The sequence below is a fragment of the Bactrocera neohumeralis genome, chromosome 3, assembly GCF_024586455.1.
Source record: "Bactrocera neohumeralis isolate Rockhampton chromosome 3, APGP_CSIRO_Bneo_wtdbg2-racon-allhic-juicebox.fasta_v2, whole genome shotgun sequence".
In the NCBI taxonomy this organism is placed as follows: domain Eukaryota; kingdom Metazoa; phylum Arthropoda; class Insecta; order Diptera; family Tephritidae; genus Bactrocera; species Bactrocera neohumeralis.
The window spans coordinates 51,248,609-51,271,776 of NC_065920.1; the positions used below are offsets into that span (position 1 = coordinate 51,248,609).

Sequence of the window (23,168 nt, forward strand, 5' to 3'; positions counted from 1 at the left end):
TTTATTTTTTTTAACACTGCCTGTAAAAAAATTTATGTTTCGTGTATGTATTGTTAATAACAAAACTTGTAACATCCACTCACTACAACACAAGCGCATAGAAAGACACAAATAAATATTGCCCACTAAAACAACAAAACATATATACATATTTTAATTTTTTCGCTAATTGTTTGGTTTCAATAAACTCTGTTTATTACAAACTTTTCATTGTTTAACACAGATGTTTGCAGAAAAACTCCATTTTACACTTTATATTTGACTAAAATTTAACTTTGCCAGCAATTATTTGTATTTATCGATCGATCTCGCCGAACACCACATCGAGTGTACCGATAATCGCCACAATATCAGCCAACATATGTTGTTTGCCGATTTTGTCTAAGGCCGCCAAATGTGCAAATCCGGGCGCCTTAATTTTGCAACGATAAGGACGACTTGAGCCATCCGACACCAAGTAGACGCCGAATTCACCCTTTGGTGCTTCAATTGCTGTGTATGTAGCGCCAGGCGGTACTTGATAACCTTGAGTGAAGAGTTTGAAGTGATGAATGAGTGCCTCCATTGAGTTCTTCATTTCGGCACGTGAAGGTGGTGTTATTTTAGCATCATCGGTCTTAATTTCACCAGCTGGCATTTGATTCAAACACTGATCGATAATTCTCAGCGATTGACGCATTTCCTCAACACGACACAAATAACGATCGTAACAATCACCCTTGGTGCCAATTGGTACATCGAAGTCAACTAGATCGTATGCATCGTACGGTTGCTGTTTACGTAAATCCCATTTAATACCCGAACCGCGCAGCATAACGCCACTGAAGCCATAATTTAAAGCATCTTCGGCCGAAACAATACCAATATCAGCCGTACGTTGCACCCAAATACGGTTAGTGGTGAGTACATCTTCTACTTCATCTAAACGTTCGGAAAATTTGGATGCGAACTCGTAAATATCATCCATTAGGCCGAGTGGTATATCCTATATGGATAATTATTAAGAATGATATTAACATTATAATATAAGCTAACATGTCAAAAATTACGTACCAATGACACGCCTCCGGGACGTATATAGGCGGCGTGCATGCGTGCGCCGGAAACACGCTCATAGAATTCCATCATTTTTTCACGTTCCTCGAAAAGCCAGAAGAAAGGTGTTAGCGCGCCCACATCCAAAGCGTGTGTACCCACGGCCATAATATGATTGAGGATACGTGTAATTTCAGCGAAAAGTGCTATGATTAAATGGCAATAACATGAATACAAATTTTCTTCGTAACTATATCTCATATAACCTACTGCGTATATATTTGGCGCGTAATGGCACTTCAATGTTTAACAGTTTCTCTATGGCTAAGGAATAGCACTGCTCGTTGCACATCATCGATACGTAATCAAGACGGTCGAAGTATGGTAATGCCTGCGTGTAGGTTTTGTATTCAATCAACTTTTCGGTACCACGATGCAACAAACCAATATGGGGATCAGCACGCATTACGGTCTGCAATAAGTACATTGTCAATAAGAGATTTATGCAAAAATTTCATATACATATATGTATATAAATAGATAATCGTACCTCACCATCCAGTTCCAAAACTAAACGTAACACACCGTGAGCTGCTGGATGCTGTGGTCCAAAATTAATTGTCAAATTACGTACAGACTTTTCCACAGGCATAATTTTACCTAAATAAAGGTAGGGAATCAAATCACAAAAACTTAATAACGAACATGTATGAAAGTGTTCAAGATACTTACTATTCCATGGCGGTAGCTTCATTAGGGCTGTGGATTCATCTGGATACATGACAGGGCCACTGAATTGTTTCATGAATTCTGGATCTGGATACCATTTTGCTGCGCCGCGGTTTTGCTGCTTGTCACTATTGAATACAACGAAAATTATTATTTTTAATTAGATTACTTGCAGCATAAAAAGTATATAGATAAAATTATAGTTTTTATGGCAACATTTTGTACTTGTCATTATTCCACACAATTTTTAAATTAAAAGGTAAATGCAAGTGTACACCGCAAATACATTCTACTACATACAATCATATGTCTTCCCGTTGTCTACACTTTTTTCATTGATTATGTAAGCTCTTTATTGTTTTTTTAGCCAGTTTTTAACGCAGGTATTGTTATCGGGCAATTTTACCACATTAATGGGAGCATATAGAAAACTTAGTACAATAGGTGTATTCTCCGCTCACCTGCCCAGAGTGGATCCAACTGCAGCAATAGCTTGGGGTCGCAACATTTGTAATCCGGCGGTGGCGGATCGCTTGATCATAACATTCATAGCTGACATAGCCATCATTGCACAGTTATTCGCTTAATTCGTCTAGTGTTAATAGTGCCAATGCGCTAATTGTTATTAACTTATCCACGATAGAATTGAACCTACGCGCGTGCAAAAGAAAAACGAAAAATCCTAATGAAAATTGGCTGGAACAGCAGGGGCACGTAATGAAAAGCCCCAACAACAACTTCTATGAAATGTCAAATCCGACAATCCACAGCTGTCAGTTATTGCTCTCGGTGAATGATGGGCAGCACTTTTGTATGTGTCAGTGATGTGTGTTTGAGAACAGAAATCAGTATGGGGATTCTCTTGCTCTTGCACGTATTTTTGAATTTTCCAATTGGTGCAACGACACAACAACAAAATACGCAGAAAAATATTTGCAATGGCTGTAAAATATGTCAGACCAAAACTCATGTTTTTTTCGTGCAATGACATAAAAATATAAATACAACCCTGTGCCAGCTGCCATTTTACATAAAGACATATTTCGCTGTTAAATTGTTAAGCAAGGTAAGTATTAAATATATTTTATAATTTGTATTTAAATTATAAGGATTTGTTGCAGTTTTTTTTTGTTAAGAATGAATGCAGAATTTGCGCCAATTCACAACAGTCATGCATAATAGTCATTCACAATAAATTGACCGAATCAGTTGCTATCATGGCTTTGTATTTTGTTCATCGTGCAAACTTGCAAGAGCAAGATAATCTCTCTACTGATTTTTTACAACAATATTTTTTATACAATGATATGTATATCATTAAATTTGTGAAGTAAACGTATTTCTATAAGAATTGCAAGAACTGGCGCATTTCCATACATTTATATATATTTGGTAAATATTCAGAACAGCGGCTTTTCGTAAAATATGATCCAATTTTTTGCAAAATAACTTAGAATATGTGTTTTTAAATATATTTAAACTATAAATAAAGGAATGAAGTTTACTCAAGGTAAGGCCAGGAAATCCCTTATCCCCAACATGTAGTAATCAATTCAGTAATTGAGCAATTTTGCGCTTGAAATATATTTAAGATATGAATTTCTAATGCGTTCTTTGTGAAAAAGTATGTTTTAAAAATTATTTTGCACACCCATATTGAATTGCTGCCCTTTGTTCGCACTTCAAAAAAGAAACCTGTTCGATCCAACAACGAAGTGTTCAGAGTTCTTTCGCGCCGGACTACTTTTTGCGTTGACGGCCTTCGGATTCTGATAAAAGTAACAGCAATAAAAACGTGAACTTGAATCATTGAAAGTATATTTTGAACTTCGCAAAAAAAATAAAAGCCAATAGCTATTCTTAACAATTCATAAATCTTTTTTTATTAACAAATCTTCAAAAATGTATGTACATATTTACGGAAACGATAAAAAAAACATTTTGATACAACTAATTTCAGATAAAATGTTTTCGTTTCCTACCCAAGCTTAGTTTTTTTTTTTTTTTAAAAATAAAAAACAGAGAAACGAAAAGAAAAACAAACAAAGCTATTCCATTTTCAATGGCAATGGTAATACCTGCTGGGCCACACTGGTTACGCAAAAGGTCGCACATTTCTTTGTTGGAATTTTCTTAGCTTGTCTCGTTTTTCACTGCATATACTTTAAAACGGTTGAAACCAGGATTCGTCTAGACATACACATTTTTTTTATAAATTAATATAAGTTAAAAAGAGAAAGTTAAGTGTTTTTGTTAAAAATGCCAGCCGTTGTTCGTATAAAACGTAGAATTGATGAGGAGCCGCTTAGTGCATTCATATTAAATAGCAAGAAACGACGCCGTTTAGAAGATAACACAGGAGAGGAAGCAGCGGAAGAGGCCGCAGGTACTGCTGCAGGGGTTGGCACTGGCGTTAATGGGGCTTTAAGTGACAAAGAAGGCGAAGTATCAACAATACTAAAATTTGCAGGCACAATACAGGATCAGGTAAAATATTTAACGTATATATTCATTATTTGATACATAAATTATATACATACATGTTGTTTATTTAAATTAAAAAAGGAAATACAAAAATTATTATAAGGATTTATTTAAACATTTTTCAAATTTAGGATGATGGCGCTACCACGCAGTTGGCGCGACTTACAAAAGAAGCTGCCAAAGAACTTGTGTTACAGAAATCTATGCGACCACCTAGTAATCATACCGAACGTGCAAGACAGGAAATGCGGCAAGCATTGCACGAGAGCCGGTTCCGTGTAGTCAATTGTATGCGTACCACACTAGAAGACGCAAATGCAGCTGAAGCGGCAAAAGAAGTGACAATTGTCGATATTGAAAAGCAAGAGGCTGGCGTACAAACAGACAACGTGCCAACGTCCGCTACGGCAGATGGTCAAGCACATTTATCACAGAATGTCGCACAACAACAACAAAGACAGACAATAGATGGGGATGCGCAGCATTTCCCCGCACATGGCACGCATAATGCACAGCAAGCGACTGACTCTGACACAGGCTACGTATATGATTTGTATTTGCCAGAGAATGAATTGCAAGTGGAATATGCTGATATGATGGACGATAACTATTTAAGGTTGGTTTTGCACATCGAGCAGATATTGCTCACCAGTCGTTTCATATAAATCGGTGCGCTTGTTTATTTGCCAAAAACACAAAAAAATATCTAAATGAACAAATAAGTCAATGCAGGGTTGGCATTATATATAGATATATATTTATGTTTATATGTATGTACATATATGTGTGTGTTTGTATGTGTACTTGGATAAGTGAATAATGGTAAAGTTGATAAAACAGTAAATTGCCAGAAAAGCGTACGCCTTATATTGCTAAATAATTAAAAAAAAAATATTTCTACTTTTCAAACGTGAAATGAGGGAAAGCAAAGAAAATCAATCGTGCATTTGTCGGTTCATACACATAATTATGCATAAATATGCATACATGCGTACTAATTACACATATAAATGTATAGTAAAATTGATGCAAATTGTTGTGTATTTATTAAGGTTGTACTATCCGTTTAATTACTACCACAACAACACTAGCTACAACTACTGCTATTGGTAATTGAGAAAGTTAATAAATTGTGTGAAGTTAACAATTTGGCCAAAGATGCCCTATAATTTTGAACAGCGAAGGATATTGGTGGTAAACACACACACAGGCAGCACTGCGACAACACAAAAATTGCAAACAATTTAAACAAAATGACTGTTGGCAGAGTGCAACAGCAATGACATTTGGACCTTAACGCAAAAAAAATGCATAGCAAAGCCAATATAAGAACTATTATAAACAAAAAAGTAAAAAATATAGAATTTAGTTTATGATAGAAATAGTGTAAACGCACACATACAGGCTTACCGTTAAATTTTCATAAAAAAATCAAAACATGGGATTTATCTCGTTTCGGTGGAAAGTTTGAGTCCGAATATTTTTTTTTTATCTAATTTGAAATTCGTTTCGTTCAAATTCTAAAATTTAATCATTTTCATATTTTTCCATATAAATATTCGCTTGCATCATTCCATATCAAGTGTTTTCTGCCAAAGTTACAAAAACTTATACGAATTAAAAACAGCAATGTGTATCAATCATTAGTTTCATTTATGTTTTCATTTAACAAGTGCTTTTTAATTTTACCATTAAGCGGTAATATTTATCAAAATAATAAACGGTCCTTATCGCACACTACTCTAAAAACTGCGTCTGGTGCAATTATTGTATGTTTTTGTGTATTTGAAGTAATCATCAATCCTGATACTTAAGCAAAAATAAGCGCACACTTGCATTGTGTAGGCCAAAAATATTGCAAAACGTAGAAAAATAATGTATAGTTTTAAATTTTTAACGCTAAGTATTGTTTGTAATATGCCTTATCTTAGGTGTAAACATTATTTTAATGATTTTTTACATAAGTATGTTTTTACATTTTATTACAGTGGTAATCTGTGTGTATGTGTGCTTACTGAGTAATTGAAAATAAATACTTGGTTTTAAACAGCCAAAAACGCAGAAAAATAATTAAAGCAAACATAAACAATTCAAGGCATATTGAAAAAGTTTACAAATAATTTAAAAATTTCTAATTGAAAGATTATAGAAAAGATAAAAATACAAAAACTATATTACATATACATAAGTAAAATTATATTACATTTGTTTTTACGCAACGCAAAATTTAAATTTACACAATTTAGCATATATGAATAGAGTAAGCAATTAAATGTCGCAATAATATAAATGTTTGATTGCGTTTTTTTTATTTAAATCATGAAATATAAATCTATGACATATATAATACATATAATGAAATAACCAAAAATAACAAAAAAGTTTGTTTTATTCACTGCTTAAGACTTTGGCAAGGAAATGCGTTGTGAGTTCTTTGGTTGTGCCAAGTTTTTATTTTCATTTACTTATAAAACATCAACATAAATTGTGCAGCAAAGCTTATTTTAATAAGCTTTTATTACCGCTTTTTTTCCAAAAAATGCGAAAAATTGTGCCTAAAGTAGCATATAATATAAAAAATTCGCAAAGTACTGGTCTTAATCAGTCCCAGTGCGCTCCCACTCTTGAGATCAGGCCCACTACCTAACATTTGATATGGCAAACTACTCGAAATTCTTTAATTCAAGAGTATTTCCTGAACAATTCAACAAAAAATAAAAACACGTTAATTCCGATTGCTATATGCTATATACAAATCACTTCATAAATAAAAAAGTTTCCTACAAGTACTTCATTTTGATCGTTCAGTTTGTGTGGCAGCTATATGAGATTTTGCGTCGTTTTGAGAAATTTATTCGATAATTGTACAGTTGCTCTGGACAATATTCCACACCAAGTTTCGTCAAGATATCTCAAATAGAAAAGTTTCCATCCAAGAACTTGATTTAAATCTAGGTTGTTTTGTTGTTGTAGAGGCAGAATTCTGTCGAGTTGACAGTCCTTGGCCGGATAAAAATCCGGGTCCGTTCCGGTTACGTAGACCCGACTGTCGTGGGAACGGGATTTAAATCTATCGGATTGAATGGCAGTTATATAAAATGAACCGTTCCCTTGGACAATAATCCATGCAAAATTTTGTGAATATGTCTTGAAAAATAAAAAAGTTGTGCATGCAAGAACTTGATTTTGATTCCTTCCATATCGTAATCCATCGTATATTTTAAAGCAATTTGTTATTGCAAAAACTCTAATTTTACAGCATTCGGCCATACGATGATCTAATCTATGAAGATCGTTTTAATGATGACGACGAAGATGAAGATTCGGAGGATTCGAATAATGAAAACTACTATACAAATGATTATCCCGATGAGGACGATGATAATGAGGATTATAAGGATTCCTTTGATCATGAAGACATAGATGCCATGGCATTGGGTATGCGGCATATGCGTATGGGTAAATAATAAAGAAATCTTGTTTTTTATAAAAGTATTTATTTTATTTTTTCTATTTTCTTAAAGGCATTCAGCAAGGTTACATTCACACTTTTGATGATGATGACTCTAGCGTATCCGGCTGTGAAGATTCCTCTGATGATGTTTACTATGATGAGGAAGACCATATATTTGGACGAAGTAATAGGCGTAATCATGGCGGTGCTGATGATGACGACGACGAGGATGATGATGACGTCGACTATTATGATGCTGGCGGTAATAGCGAGGATTCGGATGCCTAAATTTAGGAATTGTTCATTTGGAGTAACATTTGATTTTAATAAAATATCTCAGTTAAACTTATTTATTTATGTATACTTTTTTCAATACCTATGTATTGGTTTTGTAATACGTCATTTAGTTTATTAACTGAATTTGTGTTTGTTTTAATATTTCTTTTGCTTTTTTTGTAAGCTCTTATTATTTCATTATACTCAATACATATAGTATACATACTATATTTGCTAAAAAAGACTCGATAATATTGAATATTAACATAATAATTAATAAAATATAGATATGAATGTATACCAAATAATCGAATTTTTTTTAATTATATCTTAGTTATACTAAATATTTAACATTTCTGGTCATTACTGCAGGTGCACTCGTCAATTGTTTTTTCTTTTATGTACAATATATACATTTATTTTCTAGTGTTTTAATAGTTTCATTTATTACTTATAATAATATTATTTGAAAAGGCGAAAATGTATGTACTCATACTAATAACTTAAGCAAAGTAACCGGTTCAATCTTTGTAAGTATTCACAAACATACCACAACAACACTACACTTGTATCTATGAGATATTATTGTGGTGAATTTCTTACTTTCATAAATATACACAAATATTTCCAATTGTGCACCAACTGCTGCCGCTGCAGCGAAGCGAGAAAATTTACAGCTTATCACGCCGCATCGTAAACAACGACTGCAGAATCGTGTTTTCCAATTGTTGACAACGTTTAGTATATAATTATTACCATATACATTTAATGCTATTACGCGTACGAAGCAGCGTTTAATTTTGCTATATTCTTCATTGATTTTAATTTTGATGGGTGTTGATTTCGCGCACGTACAAAACAATTGTTTGTCATTGGTGTTTACATGCATATGTGCAATGCCTCGCTGTCACCGTCTGTGCTCACGCTGACGTCGTCGTTGTTGTCATTTTGTGTGTTTTTTTTTTGTTTTGCTACGGTAAGTTCTCTGTGGCTACATGGCAAATGCAGTCAACGTCAACGTTATACTGTCGATGTCGCTGCTGCTGCTCTGGTTGGCGTTGTCTTTGCAGTCGTCGTACATTTTCTCGCTTCTATGGTTAGTTGTTTGGTGAATGCAGCAGACGAAGGTGAAAATAAGTTTTGTGTAATAAGAAAAGTATACTTTTGCAAAGCATTTTCTGCAATAGGTGCATTGAAAGTAAACAAAAATAGTAATATTAAATAAATGCAAGCAATAATTTATACAAATAAAATATTTTCAAAGTGCAATTTTATGCGGTGACAAGTGAATAAGTAACTAAAACATACGGCAGAAAGAAGGGCGAGCCAAAACGAAAAAAGAACATTTCTGCAGCCCCAGCTAAAATGCAGGCAGCTGAGTATGTACTTGGTTTCAGAAAATTGTGATTTTGTAAACCGCTTCCACTAGATTTGGAGGTTGCAGTAATAAATCTGATTCAATTGTTTATATTAATGTAAAATAATTGTGAAACATATTAAGTTGTGTGAGTATTTCTAATTTAAGTACTTCGCGTTACGGTGAAGCAAAAGAAAGTAAAGTGAATCGAAGACATCGCCAGTTGCCAGTTATATTGTTGACCAAAATTAGTTTCCAATTGGTTTTATTAAATTCGGTTACAATCATTGGTGTAGCAGTGTGTATAAACATATGTACATGTACTTATATGTATGCATCTAAATAAAGTATAAGTAGTTAGAAATCGTACGCACTTAATTAAAGTAAATATATTTACATACATATGAATATAATGTACATGATATGATATATATGTAGTTACATACAAATATGTAATTGAATCCGGGCATGAAGAAGTGAAAATGTAAGTACGTAAGAAGAAGAAAATGCACACAAGATAAAAATGTAAATATACAAAGCGGGCGTATATGGTAGATAGAGGTACATACATATGTACATATATATGAGTATGTACTATATGTAGACAAAAAGCGACACACTGAACAAACGAATGTACATATGTATGTATATTAAGGTTTATTTAAAATATTAAAAACAAAATTATATTAACGGTAAATGTTCCAGTTTTGGCATAAAAGGATGTTTTCAAATTTTTGAGATCGAAAACTCAAAATCGCGTATATACAGACGGACAGACTTGTTGAGGGTATAAAAAAATACGTATTATTACTAAACTTTGAAACACGAAAGTAGCAAAAAAGACTTGTTTATAGAAATAATACATAGCTGTATACAAGTATATTGTATCGTTTGAGATATAATACATGTATGTACATACATATATTCATGTGAGGAAAATAGATTTTTTGTTTATTTCTCATCCGAGGACTATTAATAAATTTAAGGCAATGGAAATCTATTCACTTTTTGCATATATAGTACAAAAGTATGTATTATTATGTATTAAGGTTAATATTATTTAAAATTTATAGGTGCAATAATGGTAAAATATCAAAAATATTATATTCCATTCAAATAAAAAATCGGCATTGTTAAATTCAATAATCAACTTTTCGTATCGAATACTACTTTGGCTTGCCTTCTTTTGAAAGTTGCCTAGTTGCATATTGAATGTGCTAGAATTACAGTGAAAGTGCAGCAATAAAAAAATCAATTTGTGTTTTAAATTAATAACCTCAACTCGATCAAATCAAAGAGTTACAATTATAAAAGCGTGTGTGTTAAAATTAATGAACAGTAATAACTATTAGTGTAATAATAAAGAAATAAAATTATTTTATTTGCATCCCGTTAGCAACATACTTTGACGGATTAAATAAACTAATCAGATTGAAATTTTGTGAGGTAAGTCAAAGATGCATATTCACATACATATGTATGTACATACGTACGTACATATCGTCACCTGAAATGCAAAATAACGTATCATCAAAAAATTCGAAAGTGAGTGTCTTATTGATTACGATTCACTATTTCGAATTACATACATAATATTACATACATAAGTATGTCCAACATTTTCAGGTTCTGCGATCATATAAACCAATTTTAACCAATATTAAATTTTTTTTCACTCTTGTTTCATTTTATTTCGTGTTTCATTCATGCCACTGAAAATTTCCAAAAATGTTGTTACGTTATTTTGCGTTTCAGGTGACGATATGTACATATCCATATTTGTTTTTTTTTTTTCAATTTAAATATTGGAAATTTGATTATTAATCCCAAAATCACAAGCAAAAATCTATGAAATATTTTTTAATTAAAAAATTTAGTTATCAAATAAAAATATTATATTTTATATCAAAGGCTGAAATGAAAAGAGCTAAAAAGGAAATATTTATGTACATATGTATGTATTTCTAACTAAAAAACTATAATTAAGAGTAAGAAAATGTAAATAAGATTAAAACTACTAAACTACATACATACAGTTGTCCACAAAAAAATATGAGTGATCACATGAGAAAAACGAATTGTTAATTTTCAATACCAAAAATGTTCTTTTTTTTAATTTTTGCACAATGTAATTTGTTAAAGATCTATTAATATTTCCAGATTTCACCTATTTCTATTAAACATAAGCTAATATGGTTAAGGTTATTATCCCGTTGATATACGGCATGGCACTCCTATTATTTTATGGACAACTGTATGTACATATGTACATACGTATGTTGATATTTTATTAAAAATATGATTTACTTTTTACAATTTAACCAAAATGTTAGAAACGATATACGCTAGCGCGAAATAATTTAAAATTCAAAAACGAAATTTCAGAACAAACACAACTTTTTTAATTTTTAATTATAAACTTGAGATTAATATTTTTAAAACTTATATTATTTGGATTAAAATTTAAAAAAATATATTTTTGGAAATAAATATTTATTTTTAATTTTCGATATTTAAAAAAAATTAAAATTAAAATGTTAAAATGTTGATTCGGCGGAGATAATTTGTTGGTAGAATTAAAAATGTGCTTTTGAGGCACAGTACAATAAATTTTTAAAGTTTCTCCAATTAAAGTGCTTAGAGGGTATGTTTTTCAATTCTGAACTAAATGTCAAATATTTGTGTTCCCTACTTGGCTACCACTACAATAACTAATAAAACTAATAAATGTAGAATTTTTTATAAACATATACAATACATACGTATACATATGTACATATGTACGTAGTATTTTTACAGTTAATTGCTTGTAAACAAAAAAGCTTATTCCAACTTTTCTCTAATGATAATTTTCTTTATAAACAAATTTCATGCCGAAGTCAGCAAAATATTTACACATCCACACAGCTGCCTTATCTCCGGTAAAAGGCCTTTATTTGTCCAGTTTTAACTCATTTGTCCGCCCACAAAGCTGTAATAAAGTGAAAATAATTTCACACATACTATGCAACTCTTTCTACGTCATTCATTTGCCATATTTTGCGCTATCAGATGCCACCAACAATGGCCGGTACTTTGCACATTCGCATTTCACTGAACTTACATACAAAAATATTTATTCATATAAAAATAAATTCCATCGCACCCAGTTAAGCACAGCATATGTATATATGTATGTATGTACATTTATATAAACCCTTTGCCAGCCAAACTGACCCAAGGCGCACACACCCTTTGACTTTTCCATATTTTAGCGCAAAAACAGGACGAAATGCGAAGAGGGAATCGTCGTCGTGCCTTTGTGCCAGCATGCGAATACAACTTTTCATTTACGTTATTTGCATTGTCACCGAAAATGCCAGTGCTGCCACATGCCATGCTGTGCTTCTAACTATGTACTATACTTCACCTTACTATCACCCACCATATACATACTACATACCAGATGGTATGTATTTCCTGCCCTAACTTCATTGTTCTGTAGTTGTTGGATGGTCGTATTTTAGCAAACGTACATAACCTCAATGTGTACGATTATTTTGCTTGAATTTCAATAGCTGTGCGGGTGATATTTATTTTTTATGCGTATTTTAAATTCATCATGTTGTGTGTTGTAGCAGTGTCGTCAGAGACCCTATAATATATATTCTCAGCGAGACGAGCTGACAATTTTTAACCATGTCCGTCTGTCTGTATACATATATGCAAACTAGACCTTCAGCTCCTGAAAACATCAACCTGAAATTTTGCACAGGTTCTTTTCTCCCCACGAGGCTGCTCATCTATCGAAACCGCCGATATCCTACAATTATAGTATATGGAGGTCTTATAAGCGATCAAAAATTAATTTCTGGTATGGAAAACTTTCTTATGTTACAGGAAAACCTTACGTTACAAAATAATTTCATAAAATTCGGCATAGACTATTCCCCAAGGCAGCGATACAATGTCCAAACAAATTTTTCAGAGCAGACAACTGTAGCATATAGCTGTCATACAAACTGATTTATCAAAATCAAGTAATTGTACGGAAAACTTTTTTTATTTGAAAAGCTATCTTTACAAAATTTTATATGAGATGTTATGCAAGGCAAAGCTACAATCTTGGAACAAATTTTTCAGAGCGGACAACTATAGCATATAGCTGTCATACAAATTGACCGATTATAATTTATATTAAGATCTTTAATACCCTTTTAACTTATAAAAACATGCATTTGTGAAGGATATTATCGCTTAGTCTATAAAAATACAAGATCTGAGGACAAGCTACGAACGTGTATCGTTACTGAAATGACAAATGATGAAAGGTCCGAAAAATTTACTTTGTAATGTGTATTATAAGCTGTATTAGAGATCCTTAAAATTCATAGCATTTTTTGAAAATAGGAGAAGAATTTTGGCCAAGGTCCTGGCAACGTTCCATTGGCATATTACATGTTATTTGTCTCGGTTCGACCAACTGTGGAGAACGACGAATAGATCAAACAAACTGGTTTAATCATAAACATACGAAGAAGCTTGAGTTTAATGACATACATCAGTCCCCTTACATTGCATGGTACTGGGTATAATATTTATATAATCAAATATAGTATTATTAAATTAAAAATCAAATATTTTTAATTGTCCGATCATAAAAAAGCGAGTCTTACGTCGATCCTGCCAGGAGTCGAACCTGGAATCTTCTGATCCGTAGTCAGACGCGTTATCCATTGCGCCACAGGACCGGTTATCAAACTCATGACAATTATTTGTAACGAGTTTAGACAATTTTTTACTTTGATTGATATCAGTACACAATTTTTAATTAAAAATAATAATTATTATAAAATATTTGAAAGAATTAATATTAAATTAAATAATATCATTAATTGCATAAAAGAATATGACTATTTCATTAAATATTCATTAAAATTTTGAACAAAAAGTATATCTTTAATGTCGATCCTGCCAGGAGTCGAACCTGGAATCTTCTGATCCGTAGTCAGACGCGTTATCCATTGCGCCACAGGACCGGTTATAAAATTGAAAGCCAAAAATCACTCATCGAGCGAGCAACACACAGCTGATAGTTTCTGTTCACGCTGAGTGACATTGAGACTGCTCGGTAGAAAGGCAAACGCAAAGAGTAAACAAAAGCCGAAATAAAAAGTGAGAACAAATATTAGATTATACATTGTAGTGCTTATGTTAATGACATGCCTACGTAATTTAAGTATATAAATAGTACATAGATAAATATGTATAAGTGTATATATAGTATATATGTATATGTGTAGGCATTCAGTGACTTTCGGCAACAAAGTATACATAAATTAATAAATAAAATGATAAGGGTCGGTTGAATAATTTGTTATAATAAATATATAGTAGAGTATTAGAATCGGAATTAATATTAGTCACAAGGCAATGACAAGCTGCCTAATCAAATTATGTTCATACTATGTATGTACATAAATGATAATATGAAGTCAGAAAAGAATCATCAACCTTTCATTCAAATTGTATTCGTTCATGATGTCGTGTACTAATCTATACGTCTGTCAAACGAACAAAATAGTAACGGTAGAAAACTGGTTTTGAAAGCCAGGAACTGACCTTGATACTCTCAAGGGAATGTTATAAAGAAGACATAGGTTGCTGCCTCTAGCTAAACCCTAAAAATTATGTTTCGTATTTTCCTTCGACTGGAAAATAAATGAGACAACTGGTATAAAAGAAAATACTTTATACTTGAACTCTTGTTGACAGTCATAACTTCGAAGTCGCAGATAAGTTCGTCTACCTTAGAACTAGCATTAACAATAACAACAACGTCCGCCTTGAAATTCAACGCAGAATAACTTTTGCCAACAGGTGCTACTTCGGATTGTGTAGGCAATTCAGAAGTAAAGTCCGCTCTCGACGAACAAAAACAAAACTCTATAAATCACTCATTATTCCCGTCTTGCTATATGGTGCAGAGGCATGGACGATGACAACATCGGATGAATCGGCGTTACGAGTTTTCAAGAGAAATGTTCTGCGGAAGATTTATGGATCTTTGCGCACTGGCAACGGTGAATACCCCAGTTGATAGAGCGATGAGCTGTACGAAATATACGACGACATTGACATAGTTCTGTGAATTAAGAGACAGTGGCTACACTGGCTAGGTTATGTCGTCCGAATGGATGAAAACACTTCAGCTCTAAGGGTATTTGTTGGAAAGACCAGGTGGAGAAGAACCTGGCTAAGTTTGGAATCTCCAATTGTCGCCGAACAGCAAAAAGGAAAAACGACTGGCTTGCTGTTGTAAACTCGGCTATAACCGCGTAAACGATGTCTACGCCGATAAAGAAGAAGATTCTTGAACTAGATTCAATTCAAAAAACTTTGGTTCCTAGTATTGCAAATGAACGAACTAATGTTGTCAATTGCGAAATTGGTACCAAAAGGGTTACTTTGTACATATCCAGTTAATTACTCGTATCTAGAAGTAAGCGACTAGTTTTTGCTAAAGTAGAGATACGGAAAGGTATTTCGATCGGATCTGGGAGAGGATTTAATGTACTTGAATGAACGGTTATTCATTTTGAAAAATTAGGTCTTTCTAGATCCCGTTGATGATCGCCAAGAGTACCTCAAAAAAGTGTCTGGCGGTGAAAAAGATTATAAATTTAAATTATATCAAATTCACAAGGCAACAAAAAAAGTTAATTTAAAAAATCTAAATTATTATCAAAACTGATAAATATATCTAAAAAAATCATATGAAAATAATAAGTCGATCGGTCCATCAGTTTTGCAATTTTCGTAAACGACTCTTAAGCAAAGTTTCGAGAAAAACTTGTTCCAAGTTTTGGGAGCCGATTACACAAAATTGAAAAATTCTTACTAAAACGCTCATGTCTCCGAAACTATTTTCATGTGGAAAATATTTTCATGTAAAATATTACATTCGATATAACGGCTAATCCAAGTAGAGGTGCTTTTTGAATTGACTTTTTTTGGAGAGATCACGTGTGAGTTATTTCAAACCGTCAAATTATTGTTGCTCAATATTGTTTGGTATTTCATCACGTGAAGACTTACTTATGTCTGAACAATGTTTACAATTTGTTCAACTTTATTATGAAAATTCACGTTATGTAAAGAATGAGTTTCGCTCACTTCGCTCAATTTATGATCAACATAATGGGCTAACTGAGCGTTCTATTCGCAACATCATTCAATTCACTCAATTTATGATCAACATAGTCGGCTAACTGAGCGTTCTATTCGCAACACCATTAAACCATTAAACATCTTGAGCCTCAGGATTCATTATTGGATAATATTGGACCGAATAGACAACGACCAGCACGCAGAGAAGAAAGTATAGCAGCTGAGAGTGTACACAAAAACCGTGGACAGCCGATTCGACGCCGTTCGCATCAACTCGGACTGACGTATGGAACGACTTGGCTCATTTCACGTCGAGATCTTTAACTAAAATCGTAAAAAATACAGCTTGTGCAAGAACTGAAGCCTTCGACCTTCCCAAGCGACATCGCTTCGCTCTATGAGCTCTTGAAAAGTTTCAAGGTTATGTAAACAAGCTGCAACAGATTCAAGAGCTGCCATTTCATCCGGAATAAATAACGGTAACCGACTATTGGCGCCACGTAGCGAAAAGAAGAAACGACTGGCGCGCTGTTGTTAACTCGGCTATAATCGCGTAAGCGGTGTCTACGCCAATTAAGAAGAAGAAGAACCGACTATTTGATGCTTGAAATTGAAGTTCGTAAACTCGGCGCCATTTGGTTTTAACAAGACGGCGCCACTTCCCACACAGCGCATCAATCAATGGATTTATTGAGAGAAACCTTCGGTAAGCAGATAATTTCATGCTTTGGGTCGGTCGATTGGTCACCAAGATCGTTTGATATGACACCGTCAGACATTCTCCTGTGGTGATATGTTAATTTCATAGTCTATGCGAACAAACTCGCCTCGATTCAGATCTTGGAGTAAAATATCACGCATGTCATTCGCAAGTTACCAGTCGAAATGCTCGAAGGAGTCGCGGTCAACATTTGAAAGAGATAATCTTCAAAAAGTAAATGCTAAAAAACGTTTTTTCGAATGATAATAAACATTCCACATTAAATTTGAAATTTCTGAGTTTTTTCTTTTAAAAAAGTAAGAAATCTCGAAATGGATCATATGCACAAAAAAAAAAATTGAAAGTCACAAGTAAATATAACCCCTTAAATCATAACAAAATAAATTTGGAGATATTCATATACATACATACATATGTAACAGGGGGAAATATACTTTATGACCACATAAAACTGCTCGGAAGTAGCCTAACACATGCGTTAAGCTTTTTCATAAGTCAGCAGACATTTGATAAGATTTATGGGTTTCGTTAGACTTTCACTAAACGAATGCACTCGTGAAGCATTCAAAAGCTATAAATTTTAAAGAATAAACAGTAAAAATAAACATACCTACATATGTAAATGCCGTCAAAGGAAGTTCCAGCGTAGAAAGTGTGATAAAGAGCAGTAAAAAAATATTTCAATGTCAATTTTTTACCTCTTCATATGTATATTTTTTAATACAAAAAATACTAAACAGGAAGTCTCGTTCACATACTCCATGCTTTTCTAATTTGTTAAATGCTTGTGCTCACTTCAAAATTATCCGAAAGCTCTGCGCCTATTTAATGAACGCTTGACAATTGACAAACGCTAACAGCTGATCGGAGATGAATGTCAGTGCCGCTACTGCTGCTGCTGAGGTGAAGAAAAGTTCTTAAATGAATTAATTTGTAAATGATTTCCCATACATCATTCATTAAAGTTCAATGCAATTTTTCATTGAGGATTTCGTCTAAGAAAACTGGCAACATAAATACAGCCAAAAAATATAGCCTGCACATGAGTGTGCACAGCTCTGTCAGACACGTGTCCGAGTGTGTTAAATTTCAATGCACATTTCCGGCCAGTGTGGCTGTTGTCACTCACGATGCGTAAAACGGCACTCAGCACTCACTTCAACTTCGCTCCATACTTTTTGAAGTTGGCTGTTTATTCAATATTAATTGGGTGCTTTGCCTTACTTGTTTTCGGGGATCACAAGTGGTGCATAGATCAGTATCAGTTTGTTTGGTATATATGTATGTACAGTTGTGAGAAAGTATTTATTTATAGTTTTCAAAGCTTCATCCCACTCTCTTTTTGTCGAGAACTTTTTAAAGAGCGAGAATTTTAAGAAGATATTTCATAAAATCAGAGGATAGAAGAGAATATTTGGTATATAAAGTGAGAGAGATGACTGAGTGTAAATAGTTTAGTGCCCTTGCTGAGTAAAAAGGCATCGACTGAGAAAGATTATTGTACAAAATTATATTTTTTACGAATAAAGCAATTATGTGATATAAAAAATCAACAAAATATATCAACTCTCATCGATAACCAATTAGCGGTAATTAAGTCACATTAGCTCTAATATTCTTCAATCAATCTAATATTTTGTATTGTTTGTATAATATGACCTTTCTTGGAGTGTTGGAAGGCGATGCACAGTTTCAAATGCTGCAGTGATTCTTCGTTTCGACCACGAAACATTTCTCCCTGTTCAACATTGTATACGCCCGAAACCAATAATTATTTTTCATTTTCAGAAATTTGAGTAAATAATTCTCGATTTCATTGAAACGAACCTTAAACATCATTTCAGGTATAGAACTAGGTAATCGCTGCCCTACTGAGCTTTTATCCAATATCAAACGACTTGGTGGCCATTGACACCATTCAATTGTTTGAGCTAGTTTGTCACGAAGTGTGTAACATCCAGAATGAAACGCCGGTGACCCCATAAAATATTTAACGGATGATGATCTAAGTAGAGGAACTTTTTCAATAGTCTTTTTTTGACAGATCACGCGTGAGTCGTGTCAAGCTGTCATGTTATTTTTGTTCAGTATTGTTTGGCATTTCATCATGGAAAGACTTACGCCTGAAGTACGTTTACAAATCGTTCGACTTTATTACGAAAATGCACTTTCATGAGGAGTCGATTCGGCGCCGTTCGCAGCAACTCGGACTGACGTATGGAACGACTTGGCGCATTTTACGTCGAGATCTTAAATTGAAAGCGTACAAAACACAACTTGTACAAGAACTGAATCTGCTCGAGCTAACCAAGCGACACCGTTTTGCTCTATGAGCTCTGGAAAAGTTCCAAGAAGATCCGACGTTTTCGAGCCAAATTTTGTTCAGAGATGAGGCCTATTTCTGGCTTTTGTAAACAAGAAAAATTGCTGCATTTGGGATGAGGAGCAATCTGAAGAGATTCAAAAGTTGCCACTTAATCCAGAAAACCAACGGTTTGGTTTGGTGTGGGCCGGTGGAATTAATGGTTCATATTTCTTCAAAAATGATGACTGTGAGAACGTAATCGTCATTGGCGACCGTTATCGTGCCATAATAACCGACTATTTGATACCTGAAATTGAAGCTCGTGATATCGACGACATTCGGTTTCAACAAGACGCCGCCATTTCCCACACATCGCATCAACCAATGGATTTATTGAGGGAACACTTCGGTGAGCTGATAATTTCACGTTTTGGGCCTATCGATTGGCCACCAAGTATATACGTGTAATATTACACCGTAAAGTCTATGCGGATAATTCCGTTTCGATTAAAAGAGTCATCTGTAATTGGACTTAACGGAGACGTAGTCGCGGCCAAAATTCAAAAAATAAATGCCAAAGAATGTTCTTTCGAATGATAATAAACATTCGCAATTATATTTGAAGTTTCTATGGTTTTTTTTAAGTAGGGAACCTCGAAATGGATCACACTTTAAATGATCAATTTGATGAGCCAAAGAATGTGCTTTTTTTTAATGATAATAAACATTCGCAATTATATTTGAAGTTTCTATGGTTTTGTTTTTAAGTAGGGAACCTCGAAATGGATCACACTTTAAATGATCAGCTTGATGAGCTGAGTACATTTATCCATGTCTTTCTGTACGTCTCTCTGTCTAGTATCTCTCCTCCCTATTTCCCCCAAGAAGTGAAACACCGATATCGGGCCACTATAGCACTTTGATGCTATATAAAATGAACGATCAAAATTAAGTCTTCAAGGAACGTTTTTATTTTATAAGATATCTTCACGAAATTTAGCGTAAATTATTGTTCAAGGCAACGGTACAATGTCCGAACATAGTTTTCAGATTGGATTACTATAGCGTATAGTTACATACATACTGACAGACCAAATTAAGTTCTTGCATGGAAAGTTTTGTAATTGTTAAAAATATTATAGCTCTGCAACCGGAGTGAACGGGGTTTCTTGTTTGTAATAACACTGATTCGTTTTGCATTCTGTTACGAAGGCCATGCGAATCCAATTATACAGTTTAAATACCGGTCGTTTGTAATGCCAAAACAATTTTAGGTATCGCTTTGATCTAACCTAACCCATAAATGAGCACGTGTATCACATTAATATGGTAGAACCGATTTATATATATTTTTTTAAAACTTCATTAAATAGATTGGCGATCTTTAAATATTATACAAATATTTCGCATAAACGGTCTTTCTAACCGAGGGCACTTTTTCCACAATATAAATTTTCTAGCTACAATTCCAAAGAGGCCATAAATTTCACAAGTTATTCGCTACAAAATATCTTTCACAAGCTTTTAATGGTGTGCAACACGAATGAAGTGCATTCGGCATAAAAAATTTGCATTTCCGAACTTGGACTCTACACTTGCATATACTACGATACCATGACTATACTATATACAATCGTTCTTATGTTCGTATTTTCATAGACCGCCTAGACTGTGTTGGCAAATTAATTAATGCGCGAATTGAAATAAATTGTTGCCAATACATTTTAGCTGTGGCGGCAGCACTTACTACCCTTGCACTTGAACTTGTGCAAACAAAACAAAACTAACAGTGAAATAACGAATTACCTCGTTAAAGAAATGTATAGAAGGCTAAGTGTGTGAAAAATCGCATTTTAATTGCATTGGCCACCATTAATCACCACTTTTTTGGCTTCAGACCTAATTTATAGTGGAATATATCAATAATGTTAGGTAATTGTATTCTTGTATTGAAGACTGAAAGGACAAATAAAACATAATTTGTTGTATTTTTTTATTGCCTTCAGTCTTGTAAATTTAGTGCAAAAAATATATATATTTCCGAAAAGCCCAGTTCATTCGATATTTATAAATATTTGTTATTTAATCTAATCCATATTCCTAAACTAACGACCGATAACAAATATAATCAATCTTAAAGCTAAGTCTGAGATTGTCTTTCAAGCAGCTTATGCAACTGTCTCGTTCTCTTACGATTTACTTGTACGTCGGGACAAAAGGAATTTGCGTTCGCGTAGTTTCTAGTATCTAAACAGCACTTTGCGAGCTCGCCTCCCTAACGATTAAGTAGTGAAACGCTGAGCAGCTTTGCGATCTCGCCTGAGATCCAACAATTCAGTAGTGAACTGACAGAAGTCAGTGTAGCAACTAAGAAGTTCTATTATGCAATTATTTAGCAATAGTACTTGACCTAGAAATTACATCAGATTTACAATATCCTGCAAATTCTCTGTGGCCAAGCTCCCAAACCATCAGTCTAAGTAATTCGATGTCAGAGATGAGCATGATTCGCGATATTCCTTCAGTAGTCTTGGCGAAACGGTCAGCGAGCTCAGGGCTGGTATCACCGTCCTACTATCGAAGTGAATGGCCACCAATCTGAAGCGGTAGATCTATAATACTGTTACCGTAATGACAGCCTCTTTTCGTTTGGAAGTCGATGCAATGATCAGGAAGCCTAAACCAGGAGTTGATAGATATTTCCCGCTCAAGCTTTGATTCATCTGTAAAAAAGTTAACTGCCGCGCTCTTCTTCAGCATTTCCTCCCTTCCCTACTTATCGACAAGGTATTTGAGCAGGGAAAAGACTGAAACAGCTAGACTCGGCGACCTGGTAATTGAAGTATTTTAGAATGACATCAAAGTCTGAAAGGATTCCTCAGTGCCCAGATTTGCATTCATCTATGTACCTAGTTTCTTTGAGTTTGAAAGCAACCATACACCCTTCGGGTATGTCAATGTGTGCTACGTGTAGCAAAGCGTTGGGCGCCTTTTGTTCCCGCTCGTGAAAAACTCACTAATTTAAGTTAAGTTACACATGATGCCTTGGTGTTTCTTCTCATTTATAAGAGCTACGTTGTCTGCATAGACAATTTCTCGGCTTCTTCAAGCTTTTTTAGAAGATCATTAACAACCATGATCCAGAGCCCCTTTCCGACACCATCGTTCTATAGTGAACCGTAAAGACGGTTGAGCATGAAATACTCAAAGCTCGATTCAACGCCAAACCTGTTCAAAGTTCTAATGACCGCTTTGGGCAGTTCGTTGCTGAAAGTTCCTCACTGTAAGTTTTTTATGTCTAAACTCAAAGTAGGCAGTGTCTCTATCCCTCTTGAAATGTTTGAAGGAGTTGATCGCCCATGCCAAGTGTTGTAATAAGGTAATAAGGCTGCGCAATCTGTTTCAAGCGATTCACGGGATATTTTTTTTGGCAAGGATTGGTTGGAAAATTAGTGCCTGAAGGTATCCTGCTTTTATATATACATACATATATATAAAAACACATAAATATGTATTACAAAAGCCGAACGAGCGGAAGAATTATGGCGAACTAATAATGCAACTGCAGCGACAGCATCTCTAGCGGCTGACCCAGGGGAAATGCATTGTCTGCAAGTGAGCGAGTTTTACTGCTTCTTACGAAATTAAAAACTCCAGA

At 34.0% G+C, this 23,168-nt stretch overlaps 4 protein-coding genes and 2 non-coding genes across 7 annotated transcripts in view; 3 read left to right on the forward strand and 3 right to left on the reverse strand.

Moving 5' to 3' along the window:
- Positions 1-139, forward strand: part of LOC126753401 (uncharacterized) — a 3,512-nt gene extending 3,373 nt beyond the window's left edge. The window contains exon 4 of the mRNA XM_050464810.1: positions 1-139. This exon is cut by the window's left edge and continues 320 nt beyond it. The gene's annotated coding sequence lies outside the window, so the exon portion shown is untranslated.
- Positions 140-145: 6 nt separating this feature from the next.
- Positions 146-2,516, reverse strand: LOC126753380 (NADH-ubiquinone oxidoreductase 49 kDa subunit). Its single transcript, XM_050464776.1, has 6 exons — positions 2,226-2,516; positions 1,768-1,892; positions 1,586-1,695; positions 1,306-1,507; positions 1,054-1,241; positions 146-985 (listed from the first exon to the last, which is right to left on the reverse strand). The coding sequence occupies exons 1-6, from the start codon at positions 2,330-2,332 to the stop codon at positions 296-298; spliced, it is 1,422 nt and encodes a 473-aa protein (XP_050320733.1). The 5' UTR covers positions 2,333-2,516; the 3' UTR covers positions 146-295.
- A 1,346-nt stretch (positions 2,517-3,862) lies between these two features.
- Positions 3,863-8,051, forward strand: LOC126753385 (probable RNA polymerase II nuclear localization protein SLC7A6OS). The gene is made up of 4 exons (XM_050464781.1): positions 3,863-4,251; positions 4,380-4,864; positions 7,508-7,707; positions 7,773-8,051. Exons 1-4 carry the CDS (start codon positions 4,024-4,026, stop codon positions 7,988-7,990), a joined length of 1,131 nt encoding a protein of 376 aa, XP_050320738.1. The 5' UTR covers positions 3,863-4,023; the 3' UTR covers positions 7,991-8,051.
- A 2,415-nt stretch (positions 8,052-10,466) lies between these two features.
- Positions 10,467-23,168, forward strand: part of LOC126753362 (GTPase-activating protein CdGAPr) — a 236,670-nt gene continuing 223,968 nt past the window's right edge. For both annotated transcript variants that reach the window (XM_050464747.1, XM_050464752.1), the window contains exon 1: positions 10,467-10,781. The gene's annotated coding sequence lies outside the window, so the exon portion shown is untranslated. The remainder of the gene's footprint in view (positions 10,782-23,168) is intronic.
- Trnar-acg (transfer RNA arginine (anticodon ACG)) lies at positions 13,993-14,065 on the reverse strand. Its single transcript has one exon. It is a non-coding gene; the product is annotated as a tRNA-Arg (tRNA).
- Positions 14,281-14,353, reverse strand: Trnar-acg (transfer RNA arginine (anticodon ACG)). The gene has a single exon. It is a non-coding gene; the product is annotated as a tRNA-Arg (tRNA).